The 22,271-nt window shown below is 37.0% G+C and overlaps 1 protein-coding gene across 2 annotated transcripts in view; it reads right to left on the reverse strand.

The window, feature by feature from the left end:
• The window catches only part of csmd2 (CUB and Sushi multiple domains 2), a 244,172-nt gene that overhangs the window by 105,536 nt on the left and 116,365 nt on the right, over positions 1-22,271 (reverse strand). For both annotated transcript variants that reach the window (XR_010914488.1, XM_067505569.1), the window contains exons 6-12: positions 21,052-21,164; positions 18,455-18,532; positions 16,747-16,834; positions 15,694-15,818; positions 9,913-10,034; positions 6,920-7,023; positions 5,029-5,141 (exon numbers count right to left, since the gene is read on the reverse strand). Coding sequence is in view for 1 of the 2 variants with exons in the window: in XM_067505569.1 (XP_067361670.1) it covers positions 5,029-5,141; positions 6,920-7,023; positions 9,913-10,034; positions 15,694-15,818; positions 16,747-16,834; positions 18,455-18,532; positions 21,052-21,164 (743 nt within the window). In the remaining variant the exon portion in view is untranslated. The remainder of the gene's footprint in view (positions 1-5,028; positions 5,142-6,919; positions 7,024-9,912; positions 10,035-15,693; positions 15,819-16,746; positions 16,835-18,454; positions 18,533-21,051; positions 21,165-22,271) is intronic.

Below are 22,271 nucleotides of genomic sequence, written 5' to 3' on the forward strand. Positions count from 1 at the left end.
GCAGGTAATCAGCAGTGGGTAATTGGTAAACAAGCAGAGCAGGTGTTGTTGAGGACCAGGAACCACAGATCTATGGAATCTGTCCAATGCATTAAAAAAGGAGCAAGAAAAGTTTGACAAATATGCTTGAATCCACTTTCCTTTATAGCCTGGTAATTCATCTGCACTGATATCTGCAAGTTCAGTAAAGTGACAGGTCCAAAGTTTAACATTGCTTAGTTTAAACTAAATGAACTAGTTGGACTAAAAAAAAACACAAAAATGGTCAAACATGTATCTTTATAGCTTAATTGTTGACTGATGACACATTACTGTATCTAAAAAAATACGGAGTATGTTAAGAGACAGTTTAAGATTTACTTGAACAATGGAAAAGATGTTGCTCTCATGTCACTGCAGCATATATTGTGCAAAAAGCCAACAATATGTGAGTGTTCACAATTATGTGTACATATCTTTAACAGTAACTTAAGTTGGGTAATGCATGCCCGACATCAAATGCATCAAAGACAATCTTCCTGGTTGGCATCTTAGCTAGGACTGAATAGATAAAATGGATATTAGCAAAGGACTGCTCAGTGTAAAGATTTTTATGGGCAAAGACGACAGATGAGCTTTTATACTTTACAGTATTAAAAGTGATATGATTTTCCTATTGTCTCGTCATGCTTTTACTTTTACTATAATTTATTTTGCCACTAAGTAGTCTTTAATGTCTCTTTATCCCCTCCACCCGAAATGTTATTCACTAATCTTGCAAACATTTCTCTCATCTTTCTATCCCTTCCTCTCTCCCCTGTATAAATGTAGCCACCCCAAATTTTCTAACTTACACTGGAGGCTGACAGGAGCACTTTCAGAAGCATACACAAACATGTGCCTCCATGACCATACGTCGTCCTTAAAAACACACATTTTAATTTTATTATCATAAGATTAATGCATGCTTTTTTTTTTACCAACTTTTCTGAGACTACAGTTTGCAGATGGGAATGCTGAGGCATCCTATCAGAGCATCCGGATGGGGAACAGAGAGAGCGAATAAGCTCATCCATCCAGGGAATGATGGCAGCGCCTAATACGATTTTAAATCGCACCAGGGGTGATGCTGGGTATAAATCCATACTCAGCTCTAATGATGATCATCATTTAGAACGCATATTTAGAGCTCAGTGCTAGATGTATGGCTGTCCTGAGGCAGCCTCATTCACAAGACAACTCATTGATCTTACGTGGAAGTCACCTTTAAAAGAGGGAATGCTGAAAGCAAGTTTTAAGGTGAGCCTGAGAGCATTAAGAGTGAAAAAACATATGTTATACTGTATATGCATCAAATATAAAGCATAACAACCATGCTAAAAGACAAAAAAATACATATTTGTGGAAATCATGCAACCACTTGTTTGGACCTACAGAGCTATTGATGAATGAGCCTAATGAGTAAAATGGGGCAATAAATAAGAACCTTATGAGGTATGTGTGGATATAATTACAGGTCCCAGAAATGTCTGCTGTAATACATTTGCTTCACATATGTATGTAAGATCATCTTACAGAGGAATGACTAATATTTGCTGTCTCTGACTAACATTCCAGAGAAATTCAAACACTGATATGGGACATAAAGTCACTTTACATTCAGCAACTACACTGCAAACTTCGGGGACCTGGAATTACAATTGTGAAACAGTCAAGCATAGTGCCATAACCCAGTATGGCAACAAAGCCACCTTTTCCACCACAGAATTAAAGCATAATATACTGAGTATCAATAACATGTACTAATATTATTAGAATACCCAGTCAGTAGCTACCAGACATATATTAATCAGGCACTGAGGAAAACATTTTCTAAACAACAGGTGGTTAACCATGGCATAGGTAGTGTTGAAAGAAAAAAAAAAAAACCACAATGAACATGACCTCTGTGTCCTCAATATTAGCTACTGTGCTGTTTGTGCATGAAATTTGATGTGTGCACTAATGTACAGTACAATCAGTCCACATGTACAGTTTAATGTAATCCAGTACAGCAGGTCTGCCATGAATTCTACTTTTATACGGTTATAATTTCTCAGGGTTTAAGTAGTCAAAAGGGTGATCATTTCACTATGTGTTTATTACTGATCTAATACAGAGATGTGAAGTAATACTAGAGTGCAGTATATTAAAAGGTGGTTCTGATGCTTTGGCCACAGTACAGCCAAAACATTAGAACTCATTGCTTTAGACCTAAACTTGTGCATTAACACCAATTTTGTGTGCAAGTATTACAATTTCAAATGAAGAATTGGTTCAGCTGCAGAGTGTGTGCAACCTACACTAAAAAAAGCATGTGGAAGATGGGACTGTGTGAACTAGTATAACTGTGTTCGCAATTACACTTCATGGTCTGTCTTAAAAATACAAGTAATTCAGAATGCAAATTAGATTTTAGATGCTCCAATCTGGGAGGTGAAGTGGTTCAAAGCGTTTCTTCCCCTTCATTAAGTAGAACTCATTGTTTTAATTACACTTTGGTTTAGCATGCTGTTCCACTCTCATTGTTATTTTTACTGACGAAAAATAAGCATTTGTGGGGCTGGGGGAAAAGAAACTCTACAGCAGACTTATGTGCTAAAACAACTCAGGCAAACTTGCACATACACACCGAGACACAGCATAAAGTATTTCACAGCAAAAATTTCAAGGGCTTTTCAGTGAGTTAACATTTGTAATGCAACCGTATGATTTAAGTATGAGGGAGGACACAATAGTGAGCATAACAGATGAATTATGCAAGCAGCAAGAATTCTAACGCCCACAATAATCAAAATCGCTTGCACTAATTTTTGTTGTATTTAGTTTTTGGATTATCTTAAAAATTATCTTAAAAGTATATACGCAGAATAATTGTTATAGTCAAATACTATGCAGTTTTAAAAATATTTTTCAAATAGACAATTCTTAATACTATTATTAAACATTTATGAAAGATATTCTTCTGATCATAATGTTCCCGTGAAAAATCGGATAAACTCATTTTTCAACTGGTTAATGATATAACTTAGTTTGACTTGATGTATGATTTAAGCTTGTTTTTAAAAATAATAGACTATTTTATTATTATTATTATTAATTATTATTATTATTATTATTACTACTAATACTACCACTAGGCATATACTATTAAGTAGTAGTAGTAGTATTAATAGTAGTAGTAGAAGCAGAATCTTATTTCAAAGAATTGAATATGTTTATATAATAAAATATTTATTTATATCAAGGTCAGTCTATTTGGTTTTTCTTGGGCATCATTTTACTTGCCCTCTCATAATTATAACTTAGAAATTCAGAAATTAAAACCTTGTAAAAGGAGAATTCATGGCAGTACCGCTGTATTTGATCGCAATATATTGTACAGGTGTACCTATTAAAGTGGCCAGTGAGCGCATATACCTCCACTGTGCTACCTTGTTAGTGGTCAAGGCATCAAATGTGACACAAATAATTTGTGTAAAAGCTTTTACGTATAGCTTAAATAGACACTGACCTTCCCTGCTTGATGTCACACAGAGCATAAAATAACTTCTAGAACACTATTGTGGCTTTTTTTAAGGTATACTGTATAAGATGTGTATGTGAGGGCCGGACATTGCTTGTAAGTTTTAAAAATATTTTTGAAAGATTTCTGTAGCCAAACTTGCCTATGAAACTTACTTATGAAACAGAAAATGTAGACCTATTAAAAGATAAATAAAATCAACAGGGATGTGGACAATTATTGTATTTTATTAACATTCAAAACATTGCAAGGTAATGATATTTTGTTAAAATAACTCAAAGTTGGGAGCACTATGGCTGGTAGAAAGGGTTGTGTACCACTATCAGGGTCATATAAAAGTATTACGTGACTAAGGGATGGTAGTTTTGAATGTGAGCAGATGTGAGCTTTTTTAATAGAAGTTAAAAATACCTAAAAGATTTCATGTTGTATCTGTATTTTTTGTTCATTGAGCGGGGAGAAATGCAGTAGTTGAACAGAAATAGTGATCTCAGGTCATGATAAAAATCAGAGAATGAGATGAACAACTGAAAAACAAAACATAATAAAATAAATGTGAATCTGACACATTGATATAAAATCTGTCTGACACTTTATGTTTAACAAACTAAATAATCCAAATACTGATGGACCCGATTCACAATTGTATTTGGCACCATAAAACATTGACATGACATCAGTGAGATTAAGGGGCATTTGATCAATGCATGATAAGATACATTCAGGCAGGAGTGTTATTCAGTTGATGCACCAATAGTTACACAGATATTTACAGGTAGCACCTGTGTTTAGGAAGGTTAATCATAGTAAAATAACCTAGATAGAAAGGTTTTGCCACTTTCAAGATTTTAAACCATCTGATCAAAATGTTAATATCCAAGCTCCAATGCTTCAAGCATTAATGTTGAGCCCTGGGTCCAATTAAAGGCTTTGTAATCTAGTTCTACTTACGCAACATATACTATGTAGAAGCCAGCCAGCAATAAGTCCCCTGCTTCGTTTGTTATAAGTTTTATTAAGGCTTAGATTAGGTGATATACCAGTTGTTGTTTTTTTTCCAAAACTAAACCCAGTATGATGAATGAAGACTAGGACTGTTCTATATTCAAGTGAAGCAAAACATGCTCTGTCAGCGCTGCTAATGTAAGCTTTGAGCATTGAGCCCCAATGCACAGGAGTAAATGACCAAAAAGATATTTAATTCAATTTTGTCAAAGGAATAGTTGTACTGGGTTGCAGTCAGCTACCTAGACCTTAAAGTAATTTTCTAACACGAATCTGCATCAAAAGCTTGAAACAACAAAGTACTGAAGGATCAACTGAAAAACTTTAAAAAATATATATATATCTATATTTATATCTATATCTATATCTATATCTATATATATATAGTTTTTTTTTTTTTTTTTTTTTTTTTTTTTTTTTTTTAAATGCAGCCAGTGAATCTCACTGACTGACAACCAGATTGTTTGAAGCACCCTTACCTTCATAGGACACCTTGAAGCCGAGGGAGCCACTGGTGTCGTCAGTTTTGAAATTAAGCCACATCTGGTGACTGGTGCTGACTACAAGGTCTGGAGTTGTGGTACCAGACAGGCTATAAACAAAGACAGGACAAGAACTTTCTTTAACATTTATTTCAAATAGACTGTATGTTCCATTTAGTATGACTGGTAAATCAGACCAGTTGTTACAGGTATCATAAGCTATGTTTGCACGTACTGCATTGTATGTGACTTTAATAGCCAAAGGCCCAGTTTTCACTGCATAATTTAAAAACTTTAATGCAACTGCAAGCAGCAAAACAACACCGGGAGTTATACATTAAACTATTTGATTTTTCTCATCAAAAAAAGTGCTTTAAAGCTGTTGCAGGCAATTCCAGCGTGAGAAGCCTTTTTTTATCCCAACCTTTTAGTTCTAAACAGTCGGGGACACAAAAGTGGAAATGAAGGCAACATCAGTCAATGCCACAGCGGTAATTTAATCCTATATGAATAGTAATTCCACGCAACTCTAATTAGGAGGTGTATGGCATCAGAGTAAATGACTAAGGGTTCTAATTTTAGTGATGGAAGAATGGTAGAAATAATAGGGAAGTACTATATGTCTGCTTAAGATAGGTCTATGTGTTTGCTTTTTTATATTCACGTCTTGTTTGTATTTGAGAGAAACTATGTAATGTAGTGTGCTCGAAGAAGCACTGCACTGAAGTTTTCATCCTGAAGACGGTGTGCATGTGGCATTAATGTCATTTAACATCTAACCTAACAAAATCTGTAAATGTGTAGTAATTTACCTACATGGTAGTTTCTTTCTAAAATAATGCTCAAATCCTTTCCTGTCCTCTGGGAGAAAAATGCTTTTATGTAAATCTCTCCCTATGCACAGTATCCTTTAACGAAACAAGACTGACTTTTGCTGGTTATGACTCCTTGCCTATTAACCACCACATTTATGACTGTGCTGCTGAAGGGTTATGTCCCTCCAACCTTAGACCTTTACCTACAAAATTACCGAGACCCTGTCCACGCTTGTCTGCACCACCGATTCACCAAAATATAGTTGTGAGTTAAACTATGCTGATAGCTGCAGTATATTCTCTGTCTTTAAATTGTTGTAGTTTGCTTGTGTGCAAGAGTGCATCCAATCTCAATGGCAGGAATGTTCACTCTGTTTTCATAACACAAGGAGAGAGAAAGCATTTAATAGATAATAGATTAGGCCAGTTTCAGCACACCAAAATATTTAGGTGAGAAAATCTTCCCACATCAACAGACCCCTCCTTTACAAACCTCTCCATCATTTATCTCCCAGATCCTCCCAGTTTCTAGCCGGGTGAGGGAGCCTCACATAAAAATCAATCTATAAAAACTTTATTAAGGTGGTAAATTTAAGCACAATTAATAACAACACCCTGTGAATTGTTATGGAGCATCTGCTATTGCAAACTATAGGGAGTATCAATATGCAGTTTAAAAAAGCTGCACCACATGGCTATAATCTTGTTTTTAACATTGGAAAGAGTGATGATTGATAATCTGGCATGGCATCTATATTTTATGCACCACTGCATCAGGTGGTGATGAAATGAAAGAGAAACAGTACAACAGAGAGAAAACGCCTGGAAGGGGAAAGGGAAGAGACAGCAATGCTGTTGGGCGCAGAGAAGTGGAGGAGGAGAAAAGACAAGTGTATCAAAAAGGAGAGAGTTAAGGAGGAAAGAGAAAGCAAAAGAGAGAATTTAATTACATGGAACACGAGTAGCAAAAATGAAAATGATTGCTAGAGACGACTGTCATAAAAGCCAGTAGAAGTTACAGAACAGAGGGAAGATTAAAGGCAAAAAAGATGGAGGTCAAAGGAGTCACTCACACGTGGAAGATGGTCTTCTGGTCTCCTACCACCTCGCCGTCTCCCACTGTCAGGGTGTCATAGCCTCGCTCGAGGTCAAAATCCTCAAATGTCAGCTTGATCACCTAGACAAAAAGGAGTACATTGCCAAAACAACCGTAAACGACAGATGCTTGAACGATCCTGACACCAGGTGCAGAGGAGAGAACCCTTCCCATCTGTGACTTTCCATCCCTCTATCCATCCACAATATGTATGCGCTATGTACTAATAACTTCATAAAGATTAATCGCTGTTAACTCAAACAACATTCTGTAAATGTGAATTATCCGCTTGGTGTAGCCACACCAAGTTTGACCAAGTTTTGGCGATTTATATGTAGCAATGTGGGTATATTTTGCTGCATTTGTCTCCCAGTCTAGTGATTATAAACTCTCACCAACTAATCAAATGTCCTTTGCCTGCCAGACAGTCTGCAGGACCTCTAGTTTTTGCTCATCAAATCAGCAGGTTGCAGATGCCTTTGTGGCCTATATAGCCAGTCTTACGATGACTTGCACATCAGGAGATTTGGCAGGTAATTTGAGGATGGTCACAAGGTGACACAAAAGTTTTAAAAAGATTATGTTTTTAACTTTAAAAATAAAACACCTATTCATTTCATTAAATTTTTATGCAGCAGGTGGGAGTGTGGGAGAATAGGTGAATAAAGGTAAGAAAAACAATAAGCATCTTATGCCCCTAGCTGAGGGATGCAAGGGGCAACTCTAATAAAAACAGACAAACAAATAAGGTTTGATTATGATATTGCAAAATGTTGATAAGACAAAATGCAGGATAACACAGAGGTATGAAATATAAATAAAAGCAAAGTAAGGAAGGACAGTCTTTGTCTCTATTTTAAATTGGCTGCCCCTGATTTCCACCAAATTCTTAATGTTTTCAGAGGGCTGAGACAGCAAGGCCTAATGAAAAAGCTTATATAAATGCAAATTGCATTCTGTCCTATGTTAAACCCAGTGCCTAATGAAAATTGCCAAGGTGGAGAGAAAAGATGGATGGCATGCAGGCAAAATAGGTCAGATCACTCGATAAATAGAGTTTCATACCACAAAGTCATCTCCCATCTGTCAGCCAACAGTTGAGGTAAAGTGGGGGAAGAAAAAAAAAAAAGCAACTGCATATACTTTATATCGTTTGCAATCACTGAGGGCATTTTTGACATTTTGGTTGTTTCGGAACAGAGGCCTCGTTTTTTTCTGATGCTGACGAATAAACACTTGAAAGATTGTCAACTAAAAACAGCTGCATATGATACCTTCAGGACATTGTGAGGAAGCAACATTTGACAAGAAACCACATTAGTCATGATGTCATGAGGTTGAATTTACGTCCAGAAGAGCTGTGTCAAATCACAGCCGCCTGCCTGTACAACTCTGCCTCAGTCTCTTTCCTGACCTAATGTCTCCTTGGGCTGGGCCTATGCAGGCAGGCAGAAATAGAAGTCCATTAGATCGCTAAACAGAAAGAACAGCCCCACTTCATCTTCATCGGGACCAGACACAGGGCGAGAGACAGACCAAAGTACCATTGACTGTTTTAGAAGTCTGCTCACCGTGTACAGTGCATTCAGAGACTTTTCAGCACCCTTCACTTTTTCAGTTTTGTTATGTTGCGGCCTGATGCTACAAAAGAAACTTCTCATTAATTTGCACCCAATACCCAATAATGACCAAGTGAAAACTGAATTTCAAAAATAATAAAAATGAATGAAATAGGAAATGAATGATCGACGATTCTCTTGATCGATGTTTCTACACCTTGACTGGAGTCTACCTTTGGTAAATGTATTAGATTTAGATAGGCAAACATCTTTTCTATAGAAGGTCCTACAACAGACAGCACATACTGCATCAGAGCAAAAGCCATGAGGGCAAAGGAACTGTCTGCCGAGCTATGAAACAAGATTATTGCACAGATCTGTGCAACATGCAAGGGGACAAAAGTGTTTTGCTGCACTGCAGGTTCCCAAGAGCATAGTGGCCTCTATAATTCTCAAATGGAAGAAGTTTGAAACAATCAGGACACTTCCGAGAGCTGGTCACCTGGTCAAACTGAACAATTTGGAGAAGAGAGGTGACCAAGAACCTGATGGTCACTCTGACTGAGCTCCAGAGATCTTGTGTGGAGATGGGACAAAGTGGAGTGTCCTCAATGCAAAACACATGAAAGCTTGGAGTTTGAAAAAAACAAACAAAAAAAAAAAAAAAAAAAAAAAAAAAAAAAAAAAAACCCACACCTGATGTTGTTGAGGAACAAAATGGCAGGAAAGCCTCCAATCCAGGTGTCCAAAGCTTACCGAGTTATACCCAAAAAGACTTACATACAGAAGTACAGAACACATTTCTAAAATTCTTAGTTTTCTTTGTCATTAAGAGGTGGGCGTCTGAATACTTGTACTGTATATTCAAGAGGGTACGTTGTGTATGACAACCCCTCCTGGCACCTCTTTTACCTCATGCAGCCTCCCCTTTATTCAGCACAATACAATAAGATAACAGTTTCGTTAAACGATTTTGTTTGAGTTCAAGGAAGGATTATTGGCAGGAAAGCAGGTGGATGGCCTTGAACACAACTTTAAAGTCAATGGTCTGAACAGAGTGACTATAACACTTTCATGATATCTTCTGAACATGTTCTCAAAACCTCTTTCATCTATTTTACTCTCTTCCTTTTCCCACACCACAGGTGTTTCTGAAGACTAGCTCTGTCTTCTGTTGGCTTCGTTTCGGTGCTCCACTATATTTTCCTTATCACTGACATTTTTATATGACAAAGCTTCCGTCACCTATAAATAGTGTATAAAAGGTATGAAATGAATCATGTGTGTCAGAGAGGAGCTTTATCTGAAGTTCCTCCCTAAGAGGGGCAAAACAAACATTTGTTGTTGCCTGTTAAACACACAACTTGACACACCACTGGAATCTACACTCTTGCTTATTTTTTTTTTTTACCTTAGATGTGTCTGTGGCTGTAATGACCCAAGTGCAGTTGGCATTGTTATCATACTGGACTGGGTAGTTTGGAGATGTGATGACACCACTGGGTCCTCTCAACTGACCTCCACACATTGGTGCTAGAAAAAAAGACACAGGAAGAGACACATCAACACACCTATCAACGACAGGTTCAAGATCTGTTAATTGTTTTTCAGTATTCAATGGATTTTAAACATATCTGTACTATTAGTAATAAGATGTAATTTCTCTAAATCCATTACCAGATGTCCTTATTCAGGGTCCTCTATCTGCACCTGTCCTCAGGAGTGTGGCTTCTCTTTGCATGAGAAAGGCCAGCATGAACCCTGCCTTGTATGTCTAGAAATCCTCCTTGCTTGGAGAGTTTTAGCTGAGCCTGAGTCGTGCGCATTCTTTAGCCAGCTCTGGTGCTCAACTCTGGAATGGAGTCCGCTGAACCAAGATTGTCTGTATCCACTGATTGGATTATACAGCTCTCTTAGATGGTGAGGGTATATGAATTTTATAGAGCATTTGGAGAACCGAGAACTAGTCAGCTGCAGAATGACCTTGCATTGGCCAACATTGATGATGATGATGAAGAAAGCAAAGCTTGCTGAGTCAAGAGTCAGCAGATTTCATTTCTCAATCGTGAGATTTGTTCCTTCAGCAGCCAAGCATGTCTGTAGGAGCACAGAATTGCCGCTTTTCAGTGCTGCCCTGTTCTGTTTCAACTGGGACACAAATTGCGCTTCTGAATATTTTTTACAGTTAGTGAGCATGATGGCATCCATGATTGCTGTGGTGCCTCTGGGGCTATTAAAGATGTAACCTTTTAATGCTGGATTTCATTGTCACTACCTGTGTGCATCATACCACCTCCACAGAAGCCTGGTGGTGACTCCACCTTGCATGACAGCTCTTCTGGCTCTTCTGGTTCATGGTGGAAACCCAAAGTGTTGTGTCAGGATACTCCAGAATGCAGGTGATGTTAAGGAATGGTGTCAAGGAATGCTTCTCTGAGAGGGTGGTGTGCTATATGCAAGGGCTCAGCAGTAATGGGCATTGTATATATGTCCCATACATGTGTTGTACCATCAGTATCAAAAGAAAGGGAGCAAATTGTTATGACTGTAACATATGTGAGGCGGGTCTCACATATGTCACCATAGCATATGTGAGGCGGGTCTCTAATATAGCATACCAGCCTTTATGGCATGACTATAGGGCTCTTCAGCCAGGTCACAAAATGACGCAATATCTCATATATGTGTTGTAAGTTATAGTCATAAGGATTGGATATACAGCAGTCTGTAAACTAGAGTGTGATCGTGAATGTTTTAGAGCAGTACTATCATGTCTACATTTTCCTACAAAGTAAAGAGGCAGCTAGCTTAGCTTTTACTGCAGATATAATGTATTCCTTAAGCTGAATAACAGAAAGAAATAATCTTAACGGCTGTGCATATTCTAAAAGTTCTCTAGGTAGTAATTGCTTAATTATTCCTCATGCCGTAGTGCAAGCTCTATCTACAGAAGGTGGACTCCTCACAGATCTCAGCGTAGCATTACAGTTTCAAAACTAAGGTAATTAAACGTTTTAAATAACAAAAATCAGCTGAGACAGCTATCAGTGTTTTGACAACCTTTACTGTATGTTTTAGGATTTCTTACCACTAGGGCTATAGTTGTATCTTTTGCTGTTTGCTCTATGTCGATTTCTTCTGTTTTAAAAACACCGTTGTTATACAGGTCTTCACAGGTTAAACATTTTGGACCAGACTTAAATTAAACCAGCGGAATGCCCATCCAATTCTACCTTTAATAAATGACCTCAAAACATATAGACCCGATCCAACACATACTCAATACAGCCAGAACTTTCCTAATCCAAGAATATTTTGATCTAATACAAAATGCACGCGAACAAAACAGACCTGAACATGGAGAGCAGCAATATGATGTGCTATCAATTAATTTAGTTTTGTTAACATGCTGCCCATGGAGCTGAAGGAGTAAGCAGGTTGTTCACAACTAGCAATTCAATCGTTACTAAATGACATGGATAACATCCTAAACAGCATCCTAGTATAACTGTGTCACAATTTATTTGTTTAACTTTAGCTCAGTCTTCCTGACAGACCGAAGCACTTTAACAAGTGGTTGGTAAGGTGGCTAAACTCTTATCAAATTATAAACAAAAGTACTATCTAAACAAAATTATGTAGTGTTCCTTCTAAACACTTGACTTGCCAATTTTGTGTCATGAGGAAAAAGAGACTGATGAACAACTGAATCAAGCCAGTAAATTAAGTTGACTTACTTTATCCTGACAACAGGATCTGTTTGTAAATAGTTTCAGGCTATGCAATTATTCTAACAATAAATCAAACTAAGTGATGTCAGAACGTCTTCATAATCCATTGCTATACAACATGTCAAATTCATTTGCTTGGGTATTTCCACAGTAGAGCTTATCATGGAAAAAGAATACATATAACAAAACAAAAATGAAGTATTACACTTTGATAGTGTAAAGGCTAGGTGAGCAGTGTGCAAAAAAAGCTTTGAAGGACAATGTGACTTTTCTTACTGATGCTTGAGGGTGTCTCTATGGCAGAACTATTAAATACCCCTTCAAATGAAACCAGAATTTCAAATGAATACTTTAAGGGGAAATTAGTGTGCTCGTGTGTACATATGTGGGGGATAACCTGAAAGTATTTGAAAGGGCCTGAACTAGCTATCCTGATTTTAATGAGTTGTGCCTCAGAGAGGTCCTTTGGGTACTGAAGCTTCACCGAGTGGCTTTATGCTCCAAACCTCAACCACCAAATACCAAATCACCCCTATTAAATTTTTAAAGATCTTTGGCCAAGTTATGGGGAGAATAAAGTAATTAATGTAATTAATGAGTTGTGCTGACAGTGAGGGTGACCTTAATGAAAATAATACAGCAGAGGGGAAGTCAACTGAATCTATTATATACAATAAATGGCCACCAATATAGCAATTTACAATGTTGATTCCCATTCACACACACTCACACACCAATGGCAGTGGCTGCCATGCAAGGTGCTCACCTGACCCACTGGGAGCAACTTGGGGTTTAGAGTCTTACACAAGGTAGCAGGGACCGGAGATCGAACCACGGACCCTGTGGTCCGTGCTCAACTGCCTTACCAAGTTTAAGTGTGTGTGAGTGTGTTTTAAATCATGAAGATCATCATGCTTGTTACACAAAATCCTTAACATATGGTGACAAACATGAAAATGCTGCAAGCCAAACTGCTGTCAATATTCATGATGAAAAATACAATATATGCAACAGCTTAGTTTGACCAAAAATGTCAAAAAAGGGAGAATTTCATATCAAGACAATGAGAATTAATTTGCAGCCAAAGATGAATTTTTTTCTGTGCTAATGATACTGCTGTTCAATTTAATGATGACAAATGCTAATTTAGGATACAGATCCTAAATTATTTCCGGATGATATTTAATCTTCATTTAAATATAGTGAGACTGAAAAAAGCCACGGTACCAAAGGTTAAATAAGAATGAATGAGGATGGAACACAATATTTTTAACGCACATAACAGTGACATTTTAATGGATGTTATGTCAATTCTGAGTGTCTCTTTAGATAAATGGGAAGAAACATTATGACTGTGGCCTGCACTGAAAAAGTCTTGTTGTTTTTCCTTTATTCATAGAAACTCTGAAAGAAAGAAAAAAGCTGGCCTTCATCACTGTCTTAGATCTGCTTAGATGAGATAAGGACATTCAAGCCTCCCTACTCATCTAGTCCTTCTGAGGTCCCTTCTGAGGTTCCTTATTGTGTAATTACATTTTTAGTGATCAAGTGAACTTTCAACCTTATTTTTTATAATTACAATACATGTACAATTATGTACAAGTTTTGCCATAAATACCATTTTTTTAGTATTATTTTTTTGTCCTTTCAACTTATCCAGTAAGTTCAGGGTTGCCAAAGCAAAGTATTTTGTCTGCATGTTTATTTTGCACAGTTTTTAGGCCAGATGCCCTTCCTGACATAACACTCCCCAATTTCTACCGGGCTAGGGACTGGCGCTGTGCGGCTGGGATGAGGACGGGCTATTGGGGTTCAGTATTGGCCAAGGGACCCTTTGACATGTCGTCAGGAAGAGCGGGGCGCAAACCTCCAAACCTATAGTCAGTAGGCACCCACTCTACCAACGGAGCCACTGCCACCCCTGCCATAATTACCATAATCATTATTGTTTAAAATACATTGTTTTCTTATTTGAGCACATTTGTTTTGTATCTTAAGTAAAATACTTGAGTAAAAGAGTAGAAGTGGTACCTCTAGTGGGGAATTTTCCTTACACAAATACTTTTAGTTTTACTTGAGTATTGAGTTTCTTTATTTTTATCAGCACATTTTGCAGTGGGGCTGTGTAGCTGCTGACTGCTCAGAGTGGCCATTTTAAACATTTTCCTCCTTGCCCCTATTAAGTCCACTGGTGTTAATGTTGTGAATGATCGATGTAAATCAACATGGCAAAGTTTACATTTAAATGTGAAACAATATTTTCATTAGTCGACTAATGTTTCTTGCCACCTAACAATTGCAGGTTAAATATTTATTCATGTTCTCAATTTTCTCTATTACCATCTATACCAACACAGAAGGGGGCCTGGTGGCTCAATGGGTAGAGTATCGGAGTCGGGATACGGAAGGCCAAGGGATCAATTCCCACCCCAACAGGTGTGGACTTGCCCAGCTACTAAGGGCCACTCTGGTGCTGGTGCTGGCCCAGGTAAAAATGGGCAGGAGGAAGGAAATCCACCATAAAAAACTCATGCCAAATCTACGTGCAGAAATAGCGACCCCTGATGGGACAAGTCAAAAGCTGTTGATCTACTGACAGTACCAACACACAAGACATTAGGCCTGTTTAGCTGCTAAATGCTCTGTGTTCTTTGTCTGTTCACAATTTAGTGCTGAGCGAGTACAGAATAGTGGACTTGCTTACAACTGAATAGAACCAGAAACTTGGAGGGCAGAGAGCAAAACAATGACCTGACACTATATAAATTTCTACAGAGCTGCAAAATCAAGTCATACACCATCACTATAATCAACTCGCTGTTTTCACATTGTCACTTTATTTTTTGTGCCATTCTGGAGTATAAAAGGCATCAGGAACATAACGGTTTTCATCATACTTAATTTGGCTATTTTAATTTGCTTGTACTGAGTGCTTTCATATTGAAAAAAAATCTAATAAACTGAGAAACTTTAGTAAGGACCACTTTACTAGATGTGTCGTATTGATTTAATTTTGGGGTTATAGAAGACATTTCTTTATTAACATATACATTCATTTTTTTAAGTTTTCTGAAAATACCACAATCAAGAAAAGTAGCATATAAATATGTCCTGGTCAAAGAAATACACTTCCTACCTAAGGTACTTTTCTTGTCTTGCCTGTCACAAACCGGTCAGAAGTGAGGAAAACCTAACTAAGTAGCGCTATGTCAGCATGGCTAAAAAGTAGAAAGGAATAAATGCTGGCCAAAGTTCAAAATAAAGCCAGTCAGAGTAAAATCATGAATATTAAATCAATAATTTAAAGAAAACAAGAAAATAAACTGGGCAGCAAGACTGTCTCACAAGTTAACATTTACATATTTTGACCTGTGTATACTGTAGATAATAAGTGGAGCTCACATTAGAAGTATCTTCAATAATTGTGTGCACATATGGAGAACCAACATGTCAAGCCTTACCTCTGCATATGGGCCGTTCGTCACTCCAGCCTACGTAGCTGTCCGTCACTTTGAGACAACTGATGCTCTTTGAGCCCTGCAGTTCATAGCCCTCATCACAAGAGAAATGCACTGTGGCTCCTCTTCTGAAGTAAGATTGCATAGAGAGACAACACATCAGCACCTTAAACTTTTCCTGCAAAAAACACTGTTCACTAGTGGAAGTGCAGATGACATGAGGACATGTTTACTGGGAAAAAATGTTTACTGGGAAATAGATATAGATATGTTTTGACTTCCTGGCCTTGCTTTCCAAAAGTGCTGCATTGGATGAGATAAATGTTAGCCATTTATCTGTGTTACAGGAAAGAAACTCCATAATCCCAATAGTAATATCAGTATTCCGCAGAGGCAGCCTATTAGTGTGCAGTGACTCAAATCGTAGGGTATTTGTTTTAGTGACCACATTTGTCCAACTGTATTTGTTACATTGGCTATATGGGGCATGACACCAAGAAATGTGCTTTATGCCAGAGCAAATTTTAAGATGCAGTACTTTTACTGTTCTAGCACCGAAATTTGTCCATAAATTCCGAATTCCACTTTCAGCTCACCGTTGATTAAATCGTATATGTGGAAAAGCTATTGACATTGAACTGAGAGATGATGACATTAAATTACAAAAAAAAAAATCATTTTCAGTGTAGCAGCTTGTTCTATTTTTTTTTAACAAAAGTATATTTTAAACATTGAAAAAAAAAAGAACTATAATACGTTACATCCAAAGAACCAAAGTAGAAAATTTATTAACTAATGATTAATAATTATGACAAGACGGCCCTGCTGAACCCACATTACATTCCACATTAAACTTGGAACAATATCTTAACATCAAACTGTCACAGCGTGCACTCGTTATACTTAATTAGAAGAGAAGTTAATTACGCTGTGAATAAATCAAAAAACTGAAGACCTTGTGTCGAAGGTAGAAGTTGCTTATTTGAAGCACTGCCATAAAGGTCAAAACGCATAGCTGCTACAAAGTACAAAATCATTATTTTAACTTGTGTTTACCTGAAGTCTGAGCCTTTTCTTTTTCCTCGATCTGGGATCCCTGGGTCTGGACACATGTTGTGCCCCTGGGCTACCCCCATTTGAGATACTATTTGGAAAATACAGAATAAAAGGATTAAGAAAGTACACAGGGTTCAATAAAAGAAAGTGTGTGGCCTAAGTCATTTCATCACATTCAGGTGAGGTAATTTTTCTTTGTGAAAAATTTAAGCATGTCTACTCGCTCGTTGACTCATCTTTTCCGTCAAGCCATATAGCATAGTTAGATTGTAACACACCAAGTAAGTATTGTGACATGAAAAGTTGACAGTCTTTGTTGTCTTTTTTGTCCTCTGGTGATCGATAATAGCTTAATAACTCTTTATGGTTACTGAACAAATCTAAAAATTACAAGGTTGATCAATGAAATTTACGTGCTCATTTACCTTTAAATACTTTCACATGAGAAATGTTATATATGAGGGAGACAGCAGTGAATCATCCGTAACAGCATAGGTTAAAAGAACTACTGTATGTTTATTTCCATCATTGCTAGATTAGATTTTAAAGAATTCAATGGAAAATCAGTGAGGGCTGGGAATTGTAGTTTTTTAATTGAAGTGTATAAGAATTAGAATGAGTAAATCATTTCTTTAAATGTGGGCAAAATATGATTAAGACATCCTGACACTTTGACAAAGTAATGATGACTAATCCATTGTTAAGGTTAACTTAACATTTGCAAAGTTTTAATACATTTTAAGTTTGTCAGAAATATCCAAGTAAACTTCCATATTAAAAAACAAAATGTTGTTTAATGTATAAAGAAAAATCTAAAGTGGAGCAAGGTAAAACTGAAACAAACATTAAAGCAATGCAAATTAAAAGAAAGAAGACAAAAGTGATTTTATCTGGAAAATATAAGTACTAAACCAAAAGATAAAGTAAAAGTGGATAAAACAAATTGCAAATGGCCTTGGGGTGGGATTAACATCAATGCACTTCTTTTTTTGTTCAACAGGTTGTTCTTAAACCCTTCAAAATCCATTTTTCTCTGCCACTCCAGTCATGTGGCACGCTGCGATGTCAAGCTGTTAATGTTCCAGATGTTCAAATAAAGCTGGATAGGATAATGAACAGTGAACTCAGACATAAGGTGAGGGAGAACAAGGGCAAAGAAGGCTGCCATGGCAAAAAGAGCAACCAGTGCAATTACTGCTGTGTATTTGCTATTAGAAGTGCTTTTCTAGCACAGCCTTCTTTGTGTTTGTACTTCTTTCAGCAGTTTTTGCTTTCTCTGCTCATGGAGAAGAAAACTTTTAAATGACTTTGAACAAAAGTTGAGGCAGGTGAAAGGATGAAGATGAAAAGGATGGCCTGGCATCCCCTCTAAAGGCCACAGTTGTTCCAAGACAGATGGAATTCACAAGTTGTGTCAGGCAGGGATGACTTGTCTTTGTACAGCTTCCGTCACTAGGATTAGTTACTGCAACTATACATGCTGCTTACCTTCCAGCATAATTCTTAAACCCTTTACAGCACCTCAAGAAAAAACGATGCAGATGCCAAATTGGAGGTAGTTCCAACTCCCCACACCTTATACTAAACCTTTCTGCAAATTGTTCTCTTATCTCCTTTAAAAACTCAGTGTATGTGCTCTGAATACATCTAACGGTTCGTGTCCAGTTTAAATTCATAAGACTGCAAACACTTAGAGTTTGTCACTTACACACTGATATCTTGTGGTGGTTGTCTTTGCTAGGTAACATCTTTACACCTCGAGACTTAAGTTCAGTCATCTTCTTCACTGTTGAAGAAAGACACAGAGACATATTGAGGACAGCACAGCACTGAAATCACACCCAAACAGTCCAGCAGTGGTAAATCCCTGCAACAGATCCAATATATAACATAATGTATCCTTTACTAAATGCCATTGCTCACACCCATTGCAGTTATGTTCACACATTTTTGAAAAACCAGTTTAACAAAACTGAAGCTGTAACAAAACCTGTCAAGTAAGAAAAAAATTTGTAACAATTTTTTAATCGAGTATAACCTTTTTCGTTTACAATGATCTATAAGATCTGTTTAATGTTAACCCATAAAAGGCAAACAGTTATTTTAACATAGTTAACCCTGAATAAAAGAGCTCAGTAATGTGCGACTTCTTTACAACAGAGAGGAATAAAGAGTGTGGGTAATAACTTTTATTTTACTATTAGGATTAGCAAACAGGGTATGTATAGATCAATCCCCTCATATTTATTAAATCAAAACATGAAGTTTAAAATTTTAAAAATAAAAGTCAAACAAAGTCAAAACAAAGTCATCATTGGCTCATCATCATTATGCATTTATTCACCAGTTTCAAAAACACTATCAGCATTGTCTGTGCCCCCCTTCACACTCATCCTATTTAATTACTTTGATGGTTCCTGACAAAAGAACTTTACTGGGTTTGTGCAAATGTGTTTCGATCCTTTGCCTAGTTTCAGCTGCATTTTTATTCAAAGCTCATCTGAGTGGTGTCAAAAATTTTGTTTATTACTTGTCTGGACAAAAAAGAAATATCGCATTGACGACTCTCTTTTCAGATGTGTTACCCTGATTACAAAAAAGGGAAAGAATATAATCATGTTTTCTAGTAAGCAAACTAATTCATTAGAGTTTGATTAAGTAGAGCTGTTTTCTGTGCTACGTGTGTGCTAATGAACACTGTCGATAAAAAGTTATAAAGCCAATGGAGATATTCAATCTTTATTTCATCACTTGCTGCTGCTGTGAAATCATGGGAACTATCCTGATGAGAATGGCTGGTGATGAGGGACGGTAGAGACAGAGTCAGTGTTTAATCTAATTAAGGTATTAAACTCCTATTTCCCACCTCTCTCTGTAATGCAACACAGTCCAATAGCAACACACAATAGCTGCATCCAAAACAAAGTAGAATCAACACGTCTTTAAAATAGTCTTTTTTTTTTTTTTTTGGTCCTTTCGGCTTATCCCAGAGCGGATGCAACCCTCCCGAATTCTACCAGGAATTCTACTGGCTTGGACCGCACTGCACAGTTGAGGATGTGCTGTTGGGGGTTCAGTGTCTTGCCCAGAGACACTTCGACATATAGCCGAGACCAGGGATCGAACCACTGACCCTGCGGTCAGTGGGGAAGATTTAGAAGTAGGCCTAGTTTATTAGCGTATTAAGTCCCAGGACTTCTGCTATCCCTGTCGTCTTTCCTGTATTTTCAAGTGCCATTTGTGGGCCCAGACCAAAAGAGACATGAGCAAACACAGCAGCTGTTCTTTCTTGCAGCTAATTCTTTGATGTCGTCTTGGTGTGTCACAGCTCTTAGACTGCATACATTTTATCTGTATGTATAACAAATAAATTGCCAAAGGGGGGAATGTATCTAATGCGAAACCTGTAACTCTATATTTTCCGTGACTTTTTTCTCCATATTTTTGACTCTTCTCATTTTCCTCTTAAATTCATCTCTTCCCATCTTCACTGAGATTTCCACCACATGGCTATAGGGGAGATCTTTTAATATAATTTTTCTTTGATAAGACCCAATCCTATTTCCAAGCTCATTCCTTCTTAAGGCTGACCCCTGAACCTTTTAACAGTAATGGGACAAGAAATGTATGTTAGAGACAGAGCGTTTTGTGTGTCTGTACATTTACAGTATAGGTGAAGGTAGGATGATGTACCATTGCGCATCCTTGGTTTGTGAAAGCAATGCTGCCTAACTAGTAAAAGAAATAAACTTATATCCAGTACAGTTTTAAAACTGGCAATTAAGGCATGATTCTTTAAGGAATGTGAGCTCATTTGCACAAGAACATAACATGTTGGTGTCCCTACCGGATTTCTTTCTTTACTGGACTACATGTTGACAACATACAAACTGATTCTCTTTTCAGTTTTGTCTTGACGGTAGTGCAACATTGATGGGAATAGTGTCACACTAAGGTCATTACGGTCAATAATACTTAATTTTCTTACGAATAATTTCAGGAAAGTCTACTGTAATCACCTGTTAGATCACTTGTATTATTTTGACAAATAAATAACGTTATTGTTTTTTAATATTTCCCTTAAAATGTGGGTTTGTGCATATTCTGTTTTAGAGAAAAAAACTTAATGTTAGGAAGTGTCCATGGGGGAACTAAGAACATATTCATATCAAATATCTAGGAAATCGAAATATTTCCTTATGCTTTTCTATAAAGATAAACAGCACAATAGATAGCTGAGGATTTGATCTGATCCTTGTTAATATTAATGACTTTTTAAAACATTGTAATCGTTTTATTTCTTACCTTGGTACTGAGCACTGAAACCTCTCAACTTGTGGTTTCCATCAGAGGTAAAATGCAGTCGGAGCCAGTTCTTGCTGCTAATGATGGGTGAGGGAAGGTTGGGGCCAGTGAACCTGCAGACACAGTTACAGAGGAAAGAGCAACTTAAATTATTAGGTTATTACCATATTAATGTTATAATGTTAAAAATTCTCTACATAAATAGATTAAGATTTTTTAGGCATGTGCCAGTTTAATTGACTAAGATGGTGAAACTGTTCATTTCAGATGATTTCACCATTGCTCAGTAATTTTTAGAATTTTAACAATACTATATACTGTAAGAACGATTATAAGTGCAAACATAATTTTTTCCTATCACTATTTTTGTTGAGAGTTATCTGGGAAGAAATACATTGAAACACATTTCTCTTTTATGTTTTATTCTTAGCAATGGCCACTTAAGGAAAGCAGCTCTCCCATTGCTTCTGTTTTGTTCTTTTGTACAATAAATCAAATTTCACATAATGTCAAGCTCAATTGCAGTCAACATATTGTAGTTGTGGGCTGAACCTGTCAGTCTTCCTGGTGATTGTCTTGTTTCTTTATGGCAATTATACTAATGTTTCAAAATGAATATGCCCATGATTTTGAGATGTTAAAACGCTGCACCTTTAAGATCTTTTAAAGGGAGGGCTTGACACTCAAGGGGGACATGTAATGTTAATGACTCTTAGCCAAACTGTACCCTAATAAAATAATGCAACCAGGAAAAAACTGTCTTGGCATTTGCACAGAAGGGACACTTCGTTTATTACTTTGAAAAAGCAATAGTGAATTATACTTCACAAACACTTAAAAGTGCCTCCTGATCTGTATGCTAATGAGGGCTGTTGCTTACCAGGCATTTCTTTAGCTGTAAAAGCAAAGTCATTTGGGGACAAATTATGCTTTATCTTGAAACACACTAACACAACCACACGCACATGAACCTACATGCATGTACAATATGTGAACCCCAAAGCCGCATGCACTTAGAAAAGTGCATGGATAAATTCCAATTCCCTTACAGGAAATTGCAATTCCATAACTGGATCCAACTCATCTTCCCCAACCTACATATCTGCTTCACTCCATGGAGTAGACAGAGTAGAGTAGAGACTAGCATACTGAGGAACACCCTTACCCAGTTCTCATTAATTTTATTAAACATATATAAACATATATTAACATATTTGCAG

Source organism: Channa argus, chromosome 1 (assembly GCF_033026475.1).
Source record: "Channa argus isolate prfri chromosome 1, Channa argus male v1.0, whole genome shotgun sequence".
Lineage (NCBI taxonomy): Eukaryota > Metazoa > Chordata > Actinopteri > Anabantiformes > Channidae > Channa > Channa argus.